This window comes from Oryza brachyantha, chromosome 4 (assembly GCF_000231095.2).
Source record: "Oryza brachyantha chromosome 4, ObraRS2, whole genome shotgun sequence".
NCBI lineage: Eukaryota > Viridiplantae > Streptophyta > Magnoliopsida > Poales > Poaceae > Oryza > Oryza brachyantha.
Window position 1 is genome coordinate 19671134 of NC_023166.2, and position 18644 is coordinate 19689777.

Genomic DNA, 18644 nt, shown 5'->3' on the forward strand with positions numbered 1-18644 from the left:
AGACCGTATACCTACTCCAATACAATCGAGTATTCGCTTACGTGGTTTAAGATTTGTGTGGCAGCTATAGCCTATACGGCCTTAGGCTTTAACTTGTCCATGTGCATTTGCTTTCACCAGGAGAAGACGAGAGAGCCCCCATTGCCGATTTGTCAGAGTAAAAGAAGGAGAAAGTTACATGAGCCCATGCTATCTGGCTTGGATAGAGCCACTGGGTTAAAGCATGGGGGGCACTTGTATATTGCTATTTTGACTGTGATAAATGCCATCGCAACACACCAGCTTTCAAATTTATGGACATGTTCTTTCAAACGTCCTCAAGTTTGAAATTCGTGGCATGGTGGCAATTTTCCGGGAGGGACATATCCTGGTCATTGTCATGGCCGTCGCCGGCGGTCCGTTTGGTCTTTTGCCCAAATGACAGGTGAAAATGCAAAAAAAAGATGAATTAACATCTGTTGGTTGCCGACGTAACGTCGTGGCACCGATGCGTGCTTGCCTTGCCCGTACCAATATGTCACTCACGCCTGCTGACAAAGAGAGGCAGGGGAGGGGGTCCGTCACCGGTGTCACGGCCAGCCCAAGATTTTGCTAAGATGACAAGATCCCAGTCGATGGTCACATGGACCAGCTCGCTGGATGGCAATTGCGCTGGTCTACCTCCCCGTACCGGATCAAGAACCATTCATAAACAAGCTAAAACCGACGAATTTCGAATAAATTTTGCAACGCTGTTATACATACGACGATTTTTACATGATGAAATATTTCTCTTTAGTTGGGTTTTAGGGACTCTGAAAGTCGTTATGTTTGATCATATCAAGATGGGAATAATAAATCGTATGCATAGTATTTTTCTAAATTCTGTCAAAAGTTAAATTTTAATTAATTTTTTTAACTTGATCCAAAAGCCAATCAGTTTATGTTATCGATCCAGCTACCATAAGCCGGTTTCCGTCGGTTTTATAAACCCCGCTGCCGTCACACCATCACCGTGTTCCGCGTAGGAACCAACCGTACCGTGCCAAAGAAAACGGGGAAAACGCCGGCGCCGCTGCGGCTGCGCGCGGGTAAACCGAGCGGAGTGGCAGCGGACGCGGGCGATTCCCGAGCCGCGCCGCTGCCGGCGGGGGCAAAAGAACGTGAGAAACGAGCGAGCCGCAGCGCGTTTGGGTTGGGTCAGGTGGGCTTCGATCGCATCGCGCGCGGCGCGGCGCGTCGCGTTGGCGATCACGAGAGAGCACCCACCCGCGCGACGCGATCCGCTGCTGCAACTTGCGTAAAAACGCATCCCATCAATGGGGAGTGAGAGACAAAGCGAGCCGGGGGGTCGCCGTAAACGCGGGGCATGATTGCGGTGATATCTGCGGCACACCATGTCCCCGTGACGTAATTTATAGCCCCGTGTTTTGGTGGTGCACGCCTTTGTACCGAGCACTCCTATTAATCGGTGTACCGTGCTGCGGAATCTCACCATCTTTCGGGGGTGCCTATGCGCGAGATCATCACAGTTCACAAGTGTAGTCCTCCTACTTTTAGGAGAGAAGAAGAAAATGGGCATCAGCATGGGGGGGGGGGGGGGGCATGAGCACGTACGGTACAGTGAAAACGCCGGTTCCCGGTGATAGGCCGTCCCTCTGGCACGTCGCGTCGCGCACCCATTAATTTACCCATTAGCCCATGACGTGAAGTAACCAGGCAGCCCTTGCCTCGCGTTGGGGCAGGCGCGGCCACAGCAGCCAGCAGGCACAGGCACAGGCAGCCAGGCCGGCCGGCAGCTCATCAGCTCGAGCCGCCCGCTCGCCTGCAAGAGCGCATGGCACATGCTTTGATATAGTATACTCCTACTATTAGTACCACCAAACCCACAGCGGAAAATACTGACGCCGCAACGCATCGCGGTTTCCGATGCCACCCGGAGGAGGCGTAGAAAAAACCGGTCTATTCCCCCACGAGTCCATAACGATGGCTACGCTGTAGCTGATGTGTCGTCCGGCGTTTTTGCGCCGGAAAAGAGAAGAAACCACCACCACCGCGGCCCGATTCATCATGCCCGGCCGGTCCGGCATCGTGCGCGCACTGTGCGTGGATGAGAAACCGGAGCCTCAGAAACACTACTACTACTAGTCAATTTGGTTGGCGATGGTCCAAGGAGCATTGTCATTGCCGCTGCTGTTGATGCTCGTAACTACGGCCGTGTTCGTTTTTTCCAGGCGAGCACTAGCACTACCAATTGTGGCCTGGGAATAAAGGCACTTTGAAGAAGCGCCGTTTGCTGGAGATAGTTGGAGCAGCAGTAGTTTTTCTCGTTGTTTCTCTCAATAAACAAGTATGTATTGGAGTACTGCTGCCACCACCGATCCGTTTGATGTGTGTGTGCACGCATTGACTGCTGCTACTTGAGCGAGCACAAGCGAGGTGGTGTTTACATTGAAAAAATTTTTGGGACAAGTGTCACGTTAAATATTTGATTGGATGTTGGAAGGGGTTTTCGGACATGAATGAAAAAAACGAATTTTACGGCTAGCCTAAAAACCACGAGACGAATCTTTTGAGTCTAATTAATCTATCATTAGCATATGTTGGTTACTGTAGCACTTATGGCTAATCATGGGGTAATTAGGCTCGAATGATTCGTCTTAAGATTTCTCTCATAACTATGTAATTAATTTTTTGATTCATCTATGTTTAATGCTTTATTTAGATGTTTAAAAATTCGATGTGATATTTTTAGAAAAAAATTTTGGAAACTAAAACAAGTCCTGATTCTAGGTGTGGTGATAAAGCTGATTGACTTCAGGTCATACTACTGAATGGCAAATATATATAAAAAAAAGTCCCTTTCTGAGCTTCCCTTTGCTTTTGTATGCTACGGGTGTTTTTTTTTCTTTCCTTTCCCTCCAGAGATTGGTCTCGGATTCCCTGAGCTTACAGCAGCAGTAATTGTTCAGTTGACTCGATCATCGATCAAGCATGGACCATGCATGTATTCCAAATGAAACTCATTGCAATCACATATACATACCGATCGATCCATGAAACTAGTACACATATGGTCAAAATGTCAAAGGAAAAAAAAAGATCTCATCTTCATCTACCGTGTACGGAGGCACTGATCATACGGCTTGAATTGAGGAGCGTAGCGTACGAATCTTGTTGCAGCGGTGACCTTACAGACATTAAAACGCCCGGTAGTCAAAGGCTTAAACAGTCCAGAGAAGAGAAACCAAAATGGCCCCTACCTTTTGCTGTCCATAGTAGGCGTTTGCCAGCTTTTAAGCAGCGTCCATGTCCATGTCTCTCTCCCCCTACCACAGGCCATGGAAAAAAGAGAAAGAAAACACGAACAAAAACTTGCAATGATGGTCACTAGAAAGATGCTTTGGGAAAAAAAAACAAAGAAGAAGAGAGAAAAAAAATCGTGTGAAGCCATGAAGAGTATACCTTAATTAATTAAGAAACGGCTGTGATTAGCAAGCTGAAAAGCACCAAAGTTGTGTTCAGCTGGTCGACATGTTTTATCATGGATGCTTGGCTTTCAATGGCGCCAACTTTACATTTGCATATCAGAGTGCTCTCTCGCCTACTACGACTACTCACCTTCTTTACGTCTCCGTTAGGCAACGCAATGGCAGTAGCAACCGTGCTTTCTTTCCTTGCTGTCACATGGCATTTTTTTCTCCTACTACTAGATAGCGTTTGCGAAATTGTGATTAACAATTTGTCTCCATGTTTTTAATCAGGGTTAGTTGGCTGGTTGGCTGACCGGTAAACATGCTGGACGCTACTTGGACGGGTCAATGAAAACTCTCTCCAAATATCGGCTTACATTTTGTTTTTTTATGCCGGCCTAGTGACAACTGAACTTGGTGAGTAATCCATGCAGATGCCTCTAGTTGTGCCTGCCTTGTGATCCTTTGCTTTCAAGAACTATTCACGCTGTCATTCACAGCTGTTTAAGCTACTAGTACTAGTAGGTTGGCATGCGCCTTTACAGTTTGTTTGTTTTCTAATCTTCACCATTAAAAAGACAAATAGAAAAAAAAAACGATTAGAGGGACATGCTTCCATCTTTGAAATGGTCCAAGACAAAAAGATAAATTGAGAGAGAGAGTGACAAATAGTAACACTAATTGGCTTCTCTATATTTTACTTTGGGTAATGTTGTTTAAACAAGGATTATGAAATAAAATCTTCGACGTACACAGTACACCTGGTGAAAAAATTGAAATTGAACGCAGTTGAAAAGTAAAAGGAAAGGAAATATCATCACACAGCAAAAGAGGGTGAGAAAGCATCAAGGTCTTGAGAGACTTGTCTATTTATATCTGGCACTATGAGAAAGCTCTTGTGTTAACTATATTGCTGTGCATTTATATAAGAATTTGATCATTGATTGGATGGACCATATCATCATTATCATATCCCATAATGAGAATTGGTGTTAAATAAACAATCCATTGGAAGTGTCATGAACTCTTTAGATTTAAATAAAGGCATGCATCAATTACAACTTGAGAGTAAAAACTGACAATATATTTTAATACTCTGGCAAAATTATTTAAGCCATGATCATAGTAAAAAAAACTACATACATATGGTGAACAATGTAAAATTGCACGCAGTTCAAAAAAAAAGTAGGGGAGTCGATGAACTCTGCCTCAAGCAGAGGTCGTTTTTGTTTAATCAATAAAAAGAAAAATCTTCGCGCGACATACGACAGTGAGAAACATCCAGCTCACGCAACGCTATCTATTTATATACTAATTAGCACTATGAGAGCTCTTATATTAACTAGAAGAAGCCGGTCATTGATTAGGTGGACCATATCATTATTATCATATCTCATATTGAGAAATGGTGTTAAATACATAACCCATTGAAAATATTATGGACTCTTTAGATTAAAGTAAATAATTGTATCAGTTACAATTTGGCGAGTAAATCCAGCAATACATTTTGGTAAGATATAATTAGAATACTTCAGGATAAAAGAATAAACCAACTATATGTGAATACTAATTATTAATTCTGAATTTTGAAACTTTTAAACATTGAATCATACTTTAGTACTCCAACACAAAATGACGAGATAACTATTAATTCCAAGTTTGAAAAATTTGAAAACAACGGAAGATAGAGTGAACACACAAAAAAAATATCATTACCTCCTATTCAAATCATAAGATGCTTTGTTTTTTATATTGTTAAGAATACTAATGTGTGTGTATATAAACACACATTGGCAAAATAGATTATAGCTTATCATTGAAATACCATGTCATCTATATACTTTAAATAATTTTTACATGCAACTTTTAACAAATTTAAAATCCAAAATAGATAATAAAGAACCATACATTCGCACGAGCTACTGACCAGCGCCTCTAATCCTTTCCTCGCATTCTCACTCTTACAGAATACTCCTTCTAATGTTGTTGATTTCTAAGAGATATGTTTGATGGTTCGTCTTAATAAAAAAAATATAATTATTATTTAATTTACTATGATTTGATTTATTATATAAATTTGAAGCATGGCTTATAAATTTGTATATTTGATAAAATTTTTAAATAAATGTCCCTGTCCTTTCACTTCTGCTTATGTTTATAAGCCAAAATTTAAATTTCTAAAGTTAAATTTAAAGTATATTTTGGATATTTTCTATCGTAGTTTATTTTTCAGAATTGACTTTTAGATATATAAGAATACACATATAAATTATTTTATTAATAAAATATTTTTTATTTACAAATATATCGTTTATCTTTTTCTTTTACAAACCAAACCATAACGGTAAAACATAACTTTAAAAGTCAACGACCTTAAATAAAAAAACAAACGGCGTACACTATGACTTTAGCACCCCCAAATGATATGCTTTTCTAAAATGTGCTTTGGCTTTTGATCACCCGGATGGAAATTTGCCCACTTTTCTTTTGTTTTTTTATCTGAGCCCAATGAGGGGATAGTCTGGAGCTGAGGTTCTTTACGCAATTTAACCCAAAGCAGCTAGGGATAAAGGGGTAGCTAAAGATGAGAGAATCCAATCCAAACTGAGATGGAGGAAGAGAGGGAAAGTAAAGCAGTGGCTCACCCTCAGCGCATTCTCACAGTATATTCCCCCCTGCCAAGTACTCCACGTAGCACGAGCTCCGTCAGAAAAGCCGCAAAGCCATTCCAAGCACCCAACGACCTATAAAAGGTCACACACACACATAAATTGCTCTCCTGAAGAAAATTTGCCTCTGCACACTCAGCGTGTAGCTCATCAAGTTAGGCTTATTGGAAAGTTTTTGTTTGGTCTTTTTTATTTTTAAATCTTAAAAATAAATGTGCTAACTAATTTATTTTTATTTTTTAAATATGAACCTTTTGGCCAGAGTTCTATCACATGAATTAGAGTGACTTGCGTCTCCATCTTCTCATTTTTGCAGATTTGAATTATCAACCTTATATTTGAATGATTTTGAGGTTTTTTACTGAAGTTTATTTTTTAGCATTGGTTTTAATATCGCTAAGAATACATATATAAAAGTTTTAATTCATAACTATTTTTTAAAATATGTTGTTTGTTATTTTTATGAAAAAAAATACAATCACATGGTGGTAAAATAATGCTACTATTCCAGCTCCTTAGGCCCGTAAAGATGACAAAAAATTTTGGGAGAAATGTCATGTTGGATGTTTGACCGAATGTCGGAAGGTTTTTCGGACATGAATGAAAAAACAAATTTCACAGCCAACCTAGAAACCGCAAGACAAATGTTTTGAGCCTAATTAATCCGTCATTAGCACATGTTGGTATTGTAGCACTTATGGTTAATTATGAATTAATTAGGCTCAAAAGATTCGTCTCAAGGTTTCTTCTGTAGCTGTGGCATTTGTTTTTTATTTTATCTATATTTAATGCTTTATTTAGATGTTTAAATATTCGATACTTTTTAGAAACTAAACATGCCTTACTAGCATAGCATGGAGAGTTTGGCATGACCAAAATATTTGACTGAAAAAGTTCCTCAGGATAATGTTAAGTTGAAAATATTTAAATAATAAAAAACAGATAGTAAAATATACCCATCCAGTTTTATCATATAGGCACAAGTGTTTATATTTACGGTTAATTTTTCTTTCGGCAAAAACGATTTATAAATATCGGGACGTGCTTATATAAGAATAGGGCGTGCAATTTGTAGCATACTTTTGAAAAAGTATATATAATATAGTACTGCCTCTGAAACAGACACTAATACAAACCTCGTCTTTCTCTGCGTGCTGCTAGTCCAATCGGTTGACCGTATGTAAATTTCAAGCATGTAATTATTGAGACTGGAAAATGTTGGCAGTGTTCTTCTGGGCAAGTGCAGTGCAGGTGATAAAAGAGGAGTTGTTCGTGCGGCCATTTTCTTTTTTTTTTGGTTGATATTTCTTTCGTTTGTGGCTGCTACGTGCGATGATATGAGGTGATTATCTGTGCGTGTGACGGACGTAAGCTGAAATGGCGCATGCATGCCGTGCACCGCTCAGGACACGTATCACGTTTTGACTTCACTTCATCTATCTGATGTGGCACTGTGGGCCCGAAGACGTGCATGTTGTGGCTACGTGAGGTTTCTGACGGCAAAAACTGCAATCGAGTTTTAAGGGTCATCAAGCGAAATGATATTTTTATAAATTAAAAATATTTTGTGAATAAAAATTTTATATTTGTATTCTTAGCAAGATAGAAGTTAAAGCTAAAAAATAAACTATAACGAAAAACACAAAAATAAACCTTAAATTTAAATTTTGTCTTATAAATATAAGCAGAAATGAAAAATTGAGGGTCTCGACAGTTTAGCGATAATTAGTTCTATTGTGATTGTAGAATTCTACGAAACATTATTTTTCCGGGGGATTAACCATGTAAATTATCTCTACGCAATGTTCAAGGCTTTTTAATTAGCCCGTTATCCTCGGTAAAACAATACAATTAGCATATGATAAATTTTGAATTAAATATTAGTATCTTTAAAAATGTGTTTAGCGGTCAGGTGCTTTGAGCGTTTGCAGAATTCCGGAGGTGTCAATTATACGTTTTATTGTTTTATTATGTTTGAGCTGGAAAGAAGCAGAAATGCAGCAAAAAGGTGATGATACTATACGTGGTCGCGTGAGTTTGATGCACAGGAGGAACAAGTTTATATGGCAAATTCATGTGAACCCTCGTTTTTAAAGCGAATATATGCGTGTCAACCAACATGACAGAGAGAATATTGAAACGCCACACCACAATCAATGGCTTCCTTGCAAGGAAAAGCCTCTTGATTTAGTAGTACAAAACTTATGGAAAAGATAACACTATTTGGAAGAGAAACCGAGTGTCTTCCAATAACAGCAATACAATTAGTGCTTCTAAAAGAACCAGCTCACACATTAGTACTCCTCCTAATTCCTAAAGCAGTAGTACTCCTGGTAACTTATCTGGACAGTGAATAGCTCACTTTCACATTTACTCATGAGGTGACAAACAGGCAGCCATTTGAATATGGCATGACACTTGGATTACACCTAGAAATAATCAATGCAAGGATGCTCAGCCAAGGATAGAAGAAAAAGTAAGGGGAAAAAAACTCCACCACAGTATTCAATGGAGAGGATGAGCATGCAGAGAAAGAGTGCTGCAAAAATCCAAAAGTGGAGGGGAGGTCATGTGAAAGACAACACACACAAGACATAAACAGTGGCCTCTCCTAATCTTTCTTTGGCCCTTGTTAAAGGAGAGGCTAATTGTGTAATCCTAATGAGATGAGGAGGAGCATTTAAAGGCTGGTTTTTTAGTGGAGAGAGGAGGAAGAAAGGGATCCTTCCAACAAGACCCACAGGAAGAGAGAGATGAGATGGAGAAATAAATAAATCCAAATTCAGCCAAACTTCTCTCTCCTCCTCTCTTCTTCTTACATCCTCTCATCACCACCACCCCACCTCCCTCTCTCTCCCTGTCTTTCTCCTCTCCTCCTCCCTCTCGCTCTCTCCCTCTCTTGACAAAATTTCCTCCACCCATTCCCTTCTCTGCCGCTTCTCCACCCACCTTGTCGATCTCTCTGAATTCGGTCGCACCATCTTTCTCTCCTTCCTCTCTTCTAGCAATCGGTCGTTTCCTCCGGTTGTTGTGCTGATTCTTTCTCCCTCTCTCTCTCTTTCTTCCTCTTCTCTCTATCTACCTTGGAGAGGATCAAGAAACGAAGAGAGGAGGAACGGAGGGAGGAAGGGAAAACCGAGAAAAGTCTGTTCTTTTTTTGCTTTGGCCTTGTGGTTCTTGGGAGTTGTTGAAAGACTCTGGACCTGTTTCTGGTATGGTTTGCTGCATCTCTATGTATCTCTGTCTCTGTTTTTGTTTAATTTATCTTGTTCTTCTGATGCATGCTGGACTTCCATACTCTTTGGTTAGGAATCCATGGTTCCTTTGCAATATGTATCCTTTCCTGTTGATTCTTTCGTTGTTCGTCCCACGAGGTGTTTCTATGGTCTGGAATGCGTCAAATGTTATCAAACCGTGAAAAAACATGTTTTTCATAAACATATTCCTCCAAACTTTGTACTAAACGATACGTTTCTCTCCTGCTTGGTGTGTTACCGTGCGAAACCGAGATGGCTTGGGTTAGTTAAATTTTTCTCTGTGTTGGTTGCCTTTCAATTTGGTCACGAGATAATTAATCCGTCCCTTGAAACCGTGGATCGCCGCTTCTACTTTTCCTTGTGTTTGCTTGATTTACTTAAATCTTTTTTTACAAACCGGAAAGGAAGGGAATTAAATGCAAAATGAAACGAAAGTATTTTTTTGAGAGTCCACAGAGGCAATGGGGCCCATCGTGCATGCAGTCCATCTGTTTAGGTCGCATGCAATGTACAATCACCGTGTCTTTCACTCATTAAATTGCATGCATCAGCACAACCTTTGCTTACAACAGCAACCCAAACCATCAAGTTTGGTGCATCCATATAACTCACCAAATGCGGTTCATGCCAAGATTGCTACTGTCAAACCAGTTAATACCCTCATCAATGACATAATGAATTTCTATTCTATGAAACCCAAACGAGTCTTCCTACTTTTGGACATCAAACATTTTTTTTTCAAAAATAAGAACTTTCTGGTAGCAGAGTCATTTAGGAGCACTAGCGAGAACAAAATATTTCTCTGTTCACATTTCTATAGATATTAATTAGTTCTACTATAGTTAATAATTAAGATTGGACTTGCATTGTTCTGTAGACCCAGTGACCGAAATTGGGCATGCCTAGTATGTGATGTTCCTTAGCATTCAGCATTCCTTCAATTTGAGCATGTTGTTTGCTTGTTCTGCTATTGCAATGTTAAACAGAACATTTGTTACAAAATTGTAATCTTTGCTTTCATATACAGAACCCTCCTTTCCCTTGCTTGAAAGAGATGAGCTGTACGTGAGATGCTATTGCCAGACATCAATTGATAAAGAGCACATCTTCAGTAATGCAGGGACAGAAGAACTCTGTTGAGCAGCTTGCTGATGTGTTTGGATTTGACCATGCATCTAGCTCAGGAAACCCTGTCATGGATCAACAAGGTTATTGGAACAACATTCTTGGTTCCGTGGAATCACATAATCTTCAAGGTTATCAGGTGAACCGTAGTGATGGAGCTATTCCGTATGGAAACAGCGCGCATCAAGACGGCACATTTTTAGGATTTTGGGAGTCAGGTGAAGCAAGTGCAAGTGGCAGTTCACTACATTTTGGGAGCTCTAACGAGATCAAAACAGAGCAACGTAATATCGGTGGTGTCCTGAGGATTGGTGAAAGGCGCTTGGCAGCTGAGCACAATCTTTCTTTGGACAATGTAGATATAGGCCTCAACATCAATGGTAATGATCTATCTGGTCAAAGTTCAAATGTGAATGGCGCTGCACAAGGCTCTGAGCAGCATGGTGGCTGCTCTCGTACTGGTACAAATGCTCAGGCCTCCGACCTGAGATTACATCCATACAGGACATTCATATTAGGTGCCGAGCAACCTGAGTCTTTTAATTCTTTGAATGGCAGTGAAAATTCTATAGGTGATTTTTCGTTGATGCCAGAAGGCATTGATCACCGACCAGGTAGTTCCCTGGATGGCCGTCGTCTAGCATGCAAGAGGAAAAATATTGAGGGAGTTCATGGGCATGGGCAGTGCTCAGCAGGTGCCAGCACTAGTTTTTCCCACAGGAACGATAGTATTTTCCATAGCATCGCTTCTTCCAGTCGCAACCCCTCACCTAGTACAAATTTACCCTCTCCTAATTGTCTGTTGGTTCCAAGCGCCGTGGATGAGCAACCCCCGACTTATGTAGCTACAGCAGGATTGTCATCTAGTAGCTATGATCTTAGTGGAGGCAATAATAACTCAGGAATGTCACAAAGAAGTTTTCGACCAAGAACTACCCTGGCACAACAAATTGGCCCCTATGGTGTGTGGCCTTCTTCAAGTGCTATCAGACATTCCAATTCATGGAATCATCAGCCACCTCCCTTTCAGAGTACATTTGACGAACCACCTGAGGTAATTCCTGTGGTCAGTAGCTTGAACTTTCAATACCAGCATCCCATGAATGTGGTTCCTGGTATTCCACAAATGGCACACCGTTTCTCTGGTCAAGGGACTTCATCATCAAGAACAGGCAATTTGGAGAATAGAACTATTGGTAGTGAAGACTTTAGCGGGCGGAATGTAGTCGCTACCAACTTCCCTGATGCAGTTCCTCCATCTACACTAGACATGAGGCATTTGATACCAGAACCATCTAGTTGGAATGTTGATGGCAGAGTTACTACCATTCCAGGAAATGTTCCTTCATCGAGAGCTACTGCCAGTTTGATGGTCAATCCACCGGCCTCCCCATTTATTGCTCATCAAAACTTGCATAGACGCAATCCTCGTAATTTATCAGAGGTTACATTTCTCTTGCTCATTTCAATATGTTTCCTTTTCAATTCGATTTGTATTTTAATAATCTTCTTGCATTTGATTTTCTCAGGAAATAAGTCGTCTTTCTGGAGCACTTCGCAGCCATCAGCACCCTCGCCTAAGGTCAGGTTTTCTGTTGGAACGACAAGGTGATGGTGTTTGGGGTGTTCCATTGTCTACTAGGAGCAGGGAAGGAAGAAGATTAATCGAGGTACCAATTCTGCTCTTTTTTCCTTTTCTTGCCTGTTTTTGTTCTTAACTGGGCCGTCATAGTGTTATGTCTACACCCATTACATACAGATGCATCATTAGGAATATGTATAACAGTAAAGAACAAAATAATGTTAATTCTGACTCTCTTGTAAATCTTATGCAATGGTCCACCTAATTCTGCATGTGAAAGATGAATTTGTGTTTTCTCAGTTATCAGTCTGTAAATGTCGTCACTGTTGCTTTATTCCCTTTGTGCATGATCATCTTGTGCCTATAGCAAACCAAGCATTAGTGACATTTCTTTTAGTAGGCCGTACTGCATAAGAGAGTGCATTCATATTTTCTTTTTTAAAAATGTCACAGTGGATTAATAGTTATGAAATACTGGTTTCATCTTGTTTTTTTTCAAGTCTGATCTGTTATGATCTTGGTCTTCTATCATGAAATTTAACTATTAACCATGTTCATGCTACATTTTTTTAACCGTGTATTCTCTAGAATCCTGAATATTTGGGGATTTGCAATAATTAATGAACCATCCGTGCAAGAATATACCGTTTATTAATAAATTCGTGTAATCATGAAGTCTATGCCAGACCATATGTTTCTTATCTTTTTGCTTGTCACCAGATCCGGAATGCACTTGAAATGATTCACAGAGGGGAAAATGTTAGATTTGAGGTCAGTAACAGTAGTTCTTTTGGAGTTTCCCTACTTTACCTCATGTTTGCATCTGCATTGCCTTGTGAAAATATTGATGAGACCACCTTGTCTCAAAAAATTCCAAGTTGGGGCTAGTATCTCATATGGTGTTGTTTAAACCTTCATGAGGTTCTGTATATTGGAATGCGGAAATTGCTGATACTGAATGCATGAGATACCATATTACCTATGATTCACAAAATACAATAATTATTTCAAGAACAAAAAACTCTCTACCGTTATTTATTGAAATGCAAATACTCACATACACATTGTACTGGAATTCTATTCTGTTTTCAGATAAATGTAAACGGATATGCACTAAAGATGAATGGCCATTGCATAAATTTCTTAATATTTGCTTATTCTCGAGGGATTTACTCTTGCTTCCATGTATGTCTGTTCTTGTTACAGTCAATTTTCTATGGTGGAGTCGACATTCATGACAGACACAGGGATATGCGCCTTGACATAGACAATATGTCTTATGAGGTTGGTTTTCCTTGGCACGATGTTATCTAGGTCTTCATCCAGCAAAACTCTCATCATTGTTGTCGTCTTCCAGGAGCTATTGGCACTGGAGGAAAGAATAGGTAATGTTAGCACTGGCCTCAGTGAGGAAGAAGTGACCAAGCTCCTAAAGCAAAGGGAATTCTCATCATGGAGATTGGAGGCATCTGTGGAAGATGAGCCATGCTGTATCTGCCAGGTATAACGCAAGGCCTATCAGACTCTTATGACCTACTAGTTTGCGATGTATGGTTAAAACTTCAAATCTAGTAGGTTCAATGATATGTGCATTTTGCTTTGTTAATTGTACGTCATGTCTTTAGTGTCTTTAGGTGACATAAGCCTGTGAATGTGACGATTTAAACTAGAAACACACTATCCATTAATAATGTAGCTGTAGGTCAGTCAGGCCTGTGAACCACTACTAGTTGGACAATAATACTGAAGTTCTAAAACTTGTACTAGCTGAATGCTACACCTACTGACCTACCCAAGCAATATCATACCTTGGCATTCAAGATCTTCCTTGTTTCTCCCTGTTTATCCAGGAAGAGTATGTTGATCATACCCAAGCAGTATTAGTCTTCTTAAATCAATGAAAAACTCTGGCATGCTAAATTCTCCAAACTAATTTCTATCGATGCGCTAATATGTTAATCACGTCGGTTCTCCCTGTTTATCCAGGAAGAGTATGTTGATGGGGATGATCTCGGGACACTGGACTGTGGGCATGATTTCCATGTTCGTTGCGTCAGGCAATGGCTGGTGGTGAAGAACACATGTCCGATCTGCAAAAATACTGCTCTGAAGACATAGGAAAAGCGCAGTGCAGAAGCGCTGCGTGCCTGTTCGATCGCAAGATCATTTAGTGATTCATATTACCGTGCCGTTTTTTGATTAGAATTTTTTTTTGCCATTGACCTACAAATTTGATTTTAAAAAAAGGTAAAAAAGAACTGGTCCCTGCAAAAACTGCTCCCCTGCAGTAAATAATCCCTGGAATCTGTCGCTCTGCATTCAACTGAATATTTATGGCTGATATATTGGATGAAAGTTCAATTTTTTCCCCCAACCGTCGTGCCCTGTTAATCCTGCCTGATCTGCTATGCTACCATGTGCCAACCTGGTACTACCAACCACTTGCTACCACACTATTTTTGCAGTAATTCATGTTTCCTCTCTGGCTGGGTTAACTTGAGATCCCATCCAATGATCCAGTGCACCCTGTTCGGTGCACCTGTATCTGTTTCTTGTCGGCCACAGACGCCGCGGCGCGAAAAGCCGGCACGCAACTGCCGCCGTCGCCGTCACAGTCGCCGGCCGCCCCCAACACGCCGACGTCCGCGCCGCGGCATCGTGATGGCTAGAGCGCGCGCGAGCGATGCTACGGAAAGCGGCAAAAGCACACGTCGGCCTCGACCGCGGCGGCGGCCACCGGTCGCTGTAGCCGTATTCCCACCGGCAGGGTATCGTCTCCGCTCCACTCATCGCACCGCGGGTGCGTGCCTGCCCTCCTATGCTAATGCTAGCTAGGCCCCTGATTTGGAGCTGCATGTATTTCAGATTCGCCGTCAGACTCAACGAATTGGACGCTAGCGGCGGCCTACGTAGAACTCGATTCCCATGCCCTCTCGACATAACCACGATTTCGTGCAACGACACGGACACAATTATCATCGGCTAGATACGGATTCCTCCCCCGTCCTGTACTTTTTGACACGAAAATTCTTTCTTTTGGCACGTTGTCAAGTCCCAACACGTGATGGGCCTTGCTCGATCGAGGCTGGGCTGTGTAGTAGCTCGCGAAAGTTGGAGATGGCCCGGTTGGGAGCGCAGATTATTAGCCGGCCGTGTGATCGATTCGTCACAGACGACGCAGATGCGGCGAGCGACAAAGGGTGGGTTTGGGCGCGCGGCTGGTCGGGTGCGCCTTTTTTCGTGGAGCGGCACAGTGGTTTGTGTCGTGGCGTGGCGTGCTGGTTTCGTGGGTGGCTTGTTGGGTCGGATCGGTAGGGCGCCCAAAAAGGCCAGAAAGGTACCGAATCGCAGGGCAACGTCGCCTTCCCTCCCAGCAAGCGTAATAGACATATTGAACAGTACAGGGGAGCGAGCTCGGTCTGGCTGAGCCTGGCTACAACAAATCACAGAGAACAGCAGCAAAAATCCAGGGGCTACATTGCATTGGATCGCCGGAAAATTAACGATTAGACGCAAAATGTACGTCCCTAAGGAGAAAACAGTGGTTTCATATGAATATATGTATTACAAGAAAACTTTGCATTGGGGTTTTATGAAACAATGGTAGACCAACATTAGGGGAGGTAGAACAGTGAGAGGTGGGGACGGCGTGCACTGTCTGTACGTACAAGAAATTTGCACTGCTGTCGCCTCTGCATGCATCTGCAGGCTAGCCCGTGTTTTGCATTACTAGCGTCATGTGCTGATGGGGTAAACCGGCTCCTCTCCTCCTCATATGGTCCTGCAAAATTTACTGCCGCGGCGTAAGTACACACTGCATGGGTTGTTCCAGCTTCAACCGTCCTCGCCGTCGCCGATGCAGCCACAGGGAGGAGGAGAATTCATGCCGCCGCACGGCTAGCTGCCACGACGAGTCCGAGCACGAACAGGCACTGTTGCACAATAGAAGGTCGGTAGGAGAGACGGGTACTTTGAGCCCATGCAAAAAACATGAGAACGTACGCACACTGCAATCATCATGATGAGCAATCACGACGTTTTCCGATGTGGTGGCCGGCCTAACAACCATCCCATGCAAAGTATGCAACGCATACTTGCGATGGCAGGGGGCACTCCTGCAAAGTACCACGGCTCCTGCCATTGGACACCTACCTGTGATTGCTACCTTAGTATTAGTAGTTGTAGTAGTAGTGTCGCAAGGTCATAATTGGTTATTAGATTAGCCAAACGACATGGCTTGCCACCACCACCAGCACTACGCCGTCCACTGATCCCATGCATGATTGCGCGTTTGCACGTTCACACACACGCATTACAGGCACGCAAACAGATGCTCAATTGTGACTCGCGAGTGATTAAGGATTGTGGGTGGCTGGCCGCCTAACCTAACGCTGGGGTTCGCTCACCAACAGACAACTGGATTAAGGGGTGAGGGCGGATGAGCAACTAGATCAAGACTTCGCAATTGTATATACCTGTGACGACGAGGCAGTGGGCATCAAACAAAGAGGAATTTGAGAGGAGAGGGGGATTAGTTTAATTAAGGTACTAATCGATCGCTGCTTATCTATCTAGTCGATAACACAGAGGAGAGGAGAGGGGAGAAAAAAAACACAGAGATGATGACTTGTTTTATCACTGTTACAGCTGTCTTTTTTGACATTTGGAAAGACCGCCACTTGTGGCGTCCTCCTCCTCCCCGTCTCCACCGCCCTCCTCCCGACGCATCCTCCTCTCTTCCTTTGTTCTTATCCAAAACCGCATCGAAAAATCTCGCCACGAAGCTGCCGCCGGTGGAGATGGGGGAGTGGACGAATAGGTAGGTGGGTTGGGGTGTGCTGCAAGCGTGGGTTGCGTGGAGGTGATCATACGCTGGCTGCATGTTGCTCTCGTTGCTGAGTTGGAAGTGAAGCCGGCTTTGATCTTGCCGCCGTGGTTCTGTTGGCTTCTACTCGGCGTCGGAGCTCTCCGGGCTCGGCGCCTGGTTTAGATCCGGGTTCTTGGCCCGCCCGCTCCATGCCGTCCGCTGCTGCTTCTGCTCGTGGTGTTGCTCCTCGCCGGGCGGCTGCAGCTGCGGGTGGTGGTGGTGGTGTTGGTGATGCTTCTGCCGCTCGCGGTGATGGGTCGGCGCGACCATCATGCCGGTCTGGAGCGCGTCGACGCGCGAACCGACCTCGATGGCCTTCTTCCGGATCGAGGCCGCGGAGAGCGTGCCGCCGTCGGGCTCCCGCGGCTCGCCGGCGCCACCGCCCTCGGACAGGGACGCCAGCGAGGAGATCTCCTCGGGGAAGTTGAGCCGCGCCGACCGCCCGCGCAGGTAGAACACCGCCGTGTCGTAGGCGCGCGCCGCCGCCACGGGCGTCGCGTACGACCCCAGCCAGATGCGCGTCCGCTTGTGCGGCTCCCGGATCTCCGCCACCCACTTGCCCCACTTGCGCATCCGCACGCCACGGTACTGCCGCCGCGGCTGCTGCTGCTGCAACGGCAGCGCCGCCGCCGCCGCCGCCGCCGCGTGCTCCTCCTTGGCAGCGACCGCCGCGGCAGCAGCGGCCAGAGGAGCCATAGCCGCCGCCGCCGCGGCAGCAGCCGAGGCAGCCGAGTCCTCGCTGGAGGAGCGGTACTCGCCCTGCATGAGCGAAGCCGCCGCCGCCGCCGCCTCGCCTCTTCTCTCTCTCTCTGCTCTCTCCTGTGCAAGCAGCAGTAGCTTTTTGGCGTTGGTTGGGCTTCTTCTCTTCTTCTTCTCCTCTCTTTTCTTTCTCGCTATCTATTTGTTGGGTGGTATTTGTATTGGGATTTTGTGGGTGGGGGTGGTATGATTAGAGTTTGGTTGCGATAATGATAAAATAAACTCGGGAGGAAGACGTCGACGGCGGGCACTGTACTGTGCTGTGCTGTTTGGAGGGGAGCCTGAGCCTGGGCGGCAGCGTAATTGTTAGGTCCACCGGCTTACTTGCATCCGGACATCGTATAGGTCGACGACCACCGTCTTGGGGTACAACCACCTGTGCATTTCCGTAACAGTATACAGGAGGCGGCATATGAATCTGCCTTTTGCCGCGTCCTCCGTCTCTCTATGTGCTCGTGTACTTCCTCCTGCTCGACATCTCACTTGACATATATATATATATGTTCACAGAACTTTTAGGTGAATCATTTTTTTAAAAAAGGGTAACTTATAGGTGGATTTAAAATGATAAGGGGTCATTCTTTCGCTGCTTCAGCAAAAAAACCCAAAAAACATATTTGAAAACGAAAAATAATTTATAAATAAAAATTGTATATATGTATTTTAACAATTTAAAAGCTAATGCTAGAAACTAAGCTATGATAAAAAAATTATGAGAAGTACAACCGTGTATTTAGAAATAGCAAATAGTTTAAGGTTCTATGTTCACTGTACGAGCTAGAAATTACTACCTTAACTAGAGAAAAAGAGAAAAATATTCACCATTAGATTATAATATATTCAAATTATAAGCGTGTAGATTGATAGTTATAGTAGAGGTATAATTGTGTTTTTAGAAATAGAAAATATTTTATTTCTAATAGCACTGTCAAT

At 43.2% G+C, this 18644-nt stretch overlaps 2 protein-coding genes across 3 annotated transcripts; one reads left to right on the forward strand and one right to left on the reverse strand.

Moving 5' to 3' along the window:
- Window positions 1–8940: 8940 nt before the first annotated feature.
- LOC102709835 (probable E3 ubiquitin-protein ligase HIP1) lies at window positions 8941–14459 on the forward strand. Of its 2 annotated transcripts, none has more exons than XM_006652855.2 (7): window positions 8941–9333; window positions 10406–11947; window positions 12033–12173; window positions 12806–12856; window positions 13292–13369; window positions 13443–13586; window positions 14072–14459. In XM_006652855.2, exons 2-7 carry the CDS (start codon window positions 10493–10495, stop codon window positions 14201–14203), a joined length of 2001 nt encoding a protein of 666 aa, XP_006652918.1. In that variant the 5' UTR covers window positions 8941–9333; window positions 10406–10492; the 3' UTR covers window positions 14204–14459. The 2 variants fall into 2 exon arrangements, with proteins under 2 accessions (XP_006652918.1, XP_015692100.1); XM_015836614.2 differs by lacking the exon at window positions 14072–14459 and adding an exon at window positions 13936–14027 and having other exon boundaries at window positions 8950–9333.
- Window positions 14460–16687: 2228 nt separating this feature from the next.
- LOC102711345 (ethylene-responsive transcription factor ERF008-like) lies at window positions 16688–17950 on the reverse strand. Its single transcript, XM_040522895.1, has one exon. The coding sequence runs from the start codon at window positions 17715–17717 to the stop codon at window positions 17034–17036; it is 684 nt and encodes a 227-aa protein (XP_040378829.1). The 5' UTR covers window positions 17718–17950; the 3' UTR covers window positions 16688–17033.
- Window positions 17951–18644: the final 694 nt, after the last annotated feature.

Bases quoted from the DNA above. Each gene is read 5' to 3' on its own strand.
- LOC102711345 (XM_040522895.1), bottom strand. From the start codon at position 17,717: ATGCAGGGCGAGTACCGCTCCTCCAGCGAGGACTCGGCTGCCTCGGCT.
- LOC102709835 (XM_006652855.2), top strand. From the start codon at position 10,493: ATGCAGGGACAGAAGAACTCTGTTGAGCAGCTTGCTGATGTGTTTGGA. The intron at 11,948-12,032 runs GTTACATTTCTC...TGATTTTCTCAG, and splicing joins ATCCTCGTAATTTATCAGAG to GAAATAAGTCGTCTTTCTGG. The intron at 12,857-13,291 runs GTCAGTAACAGT...TTCTTGTTACAG, and splicing joins GGGAAAATGTTAGATTTGAG to TCAATTTTCTATGGTGGAGT.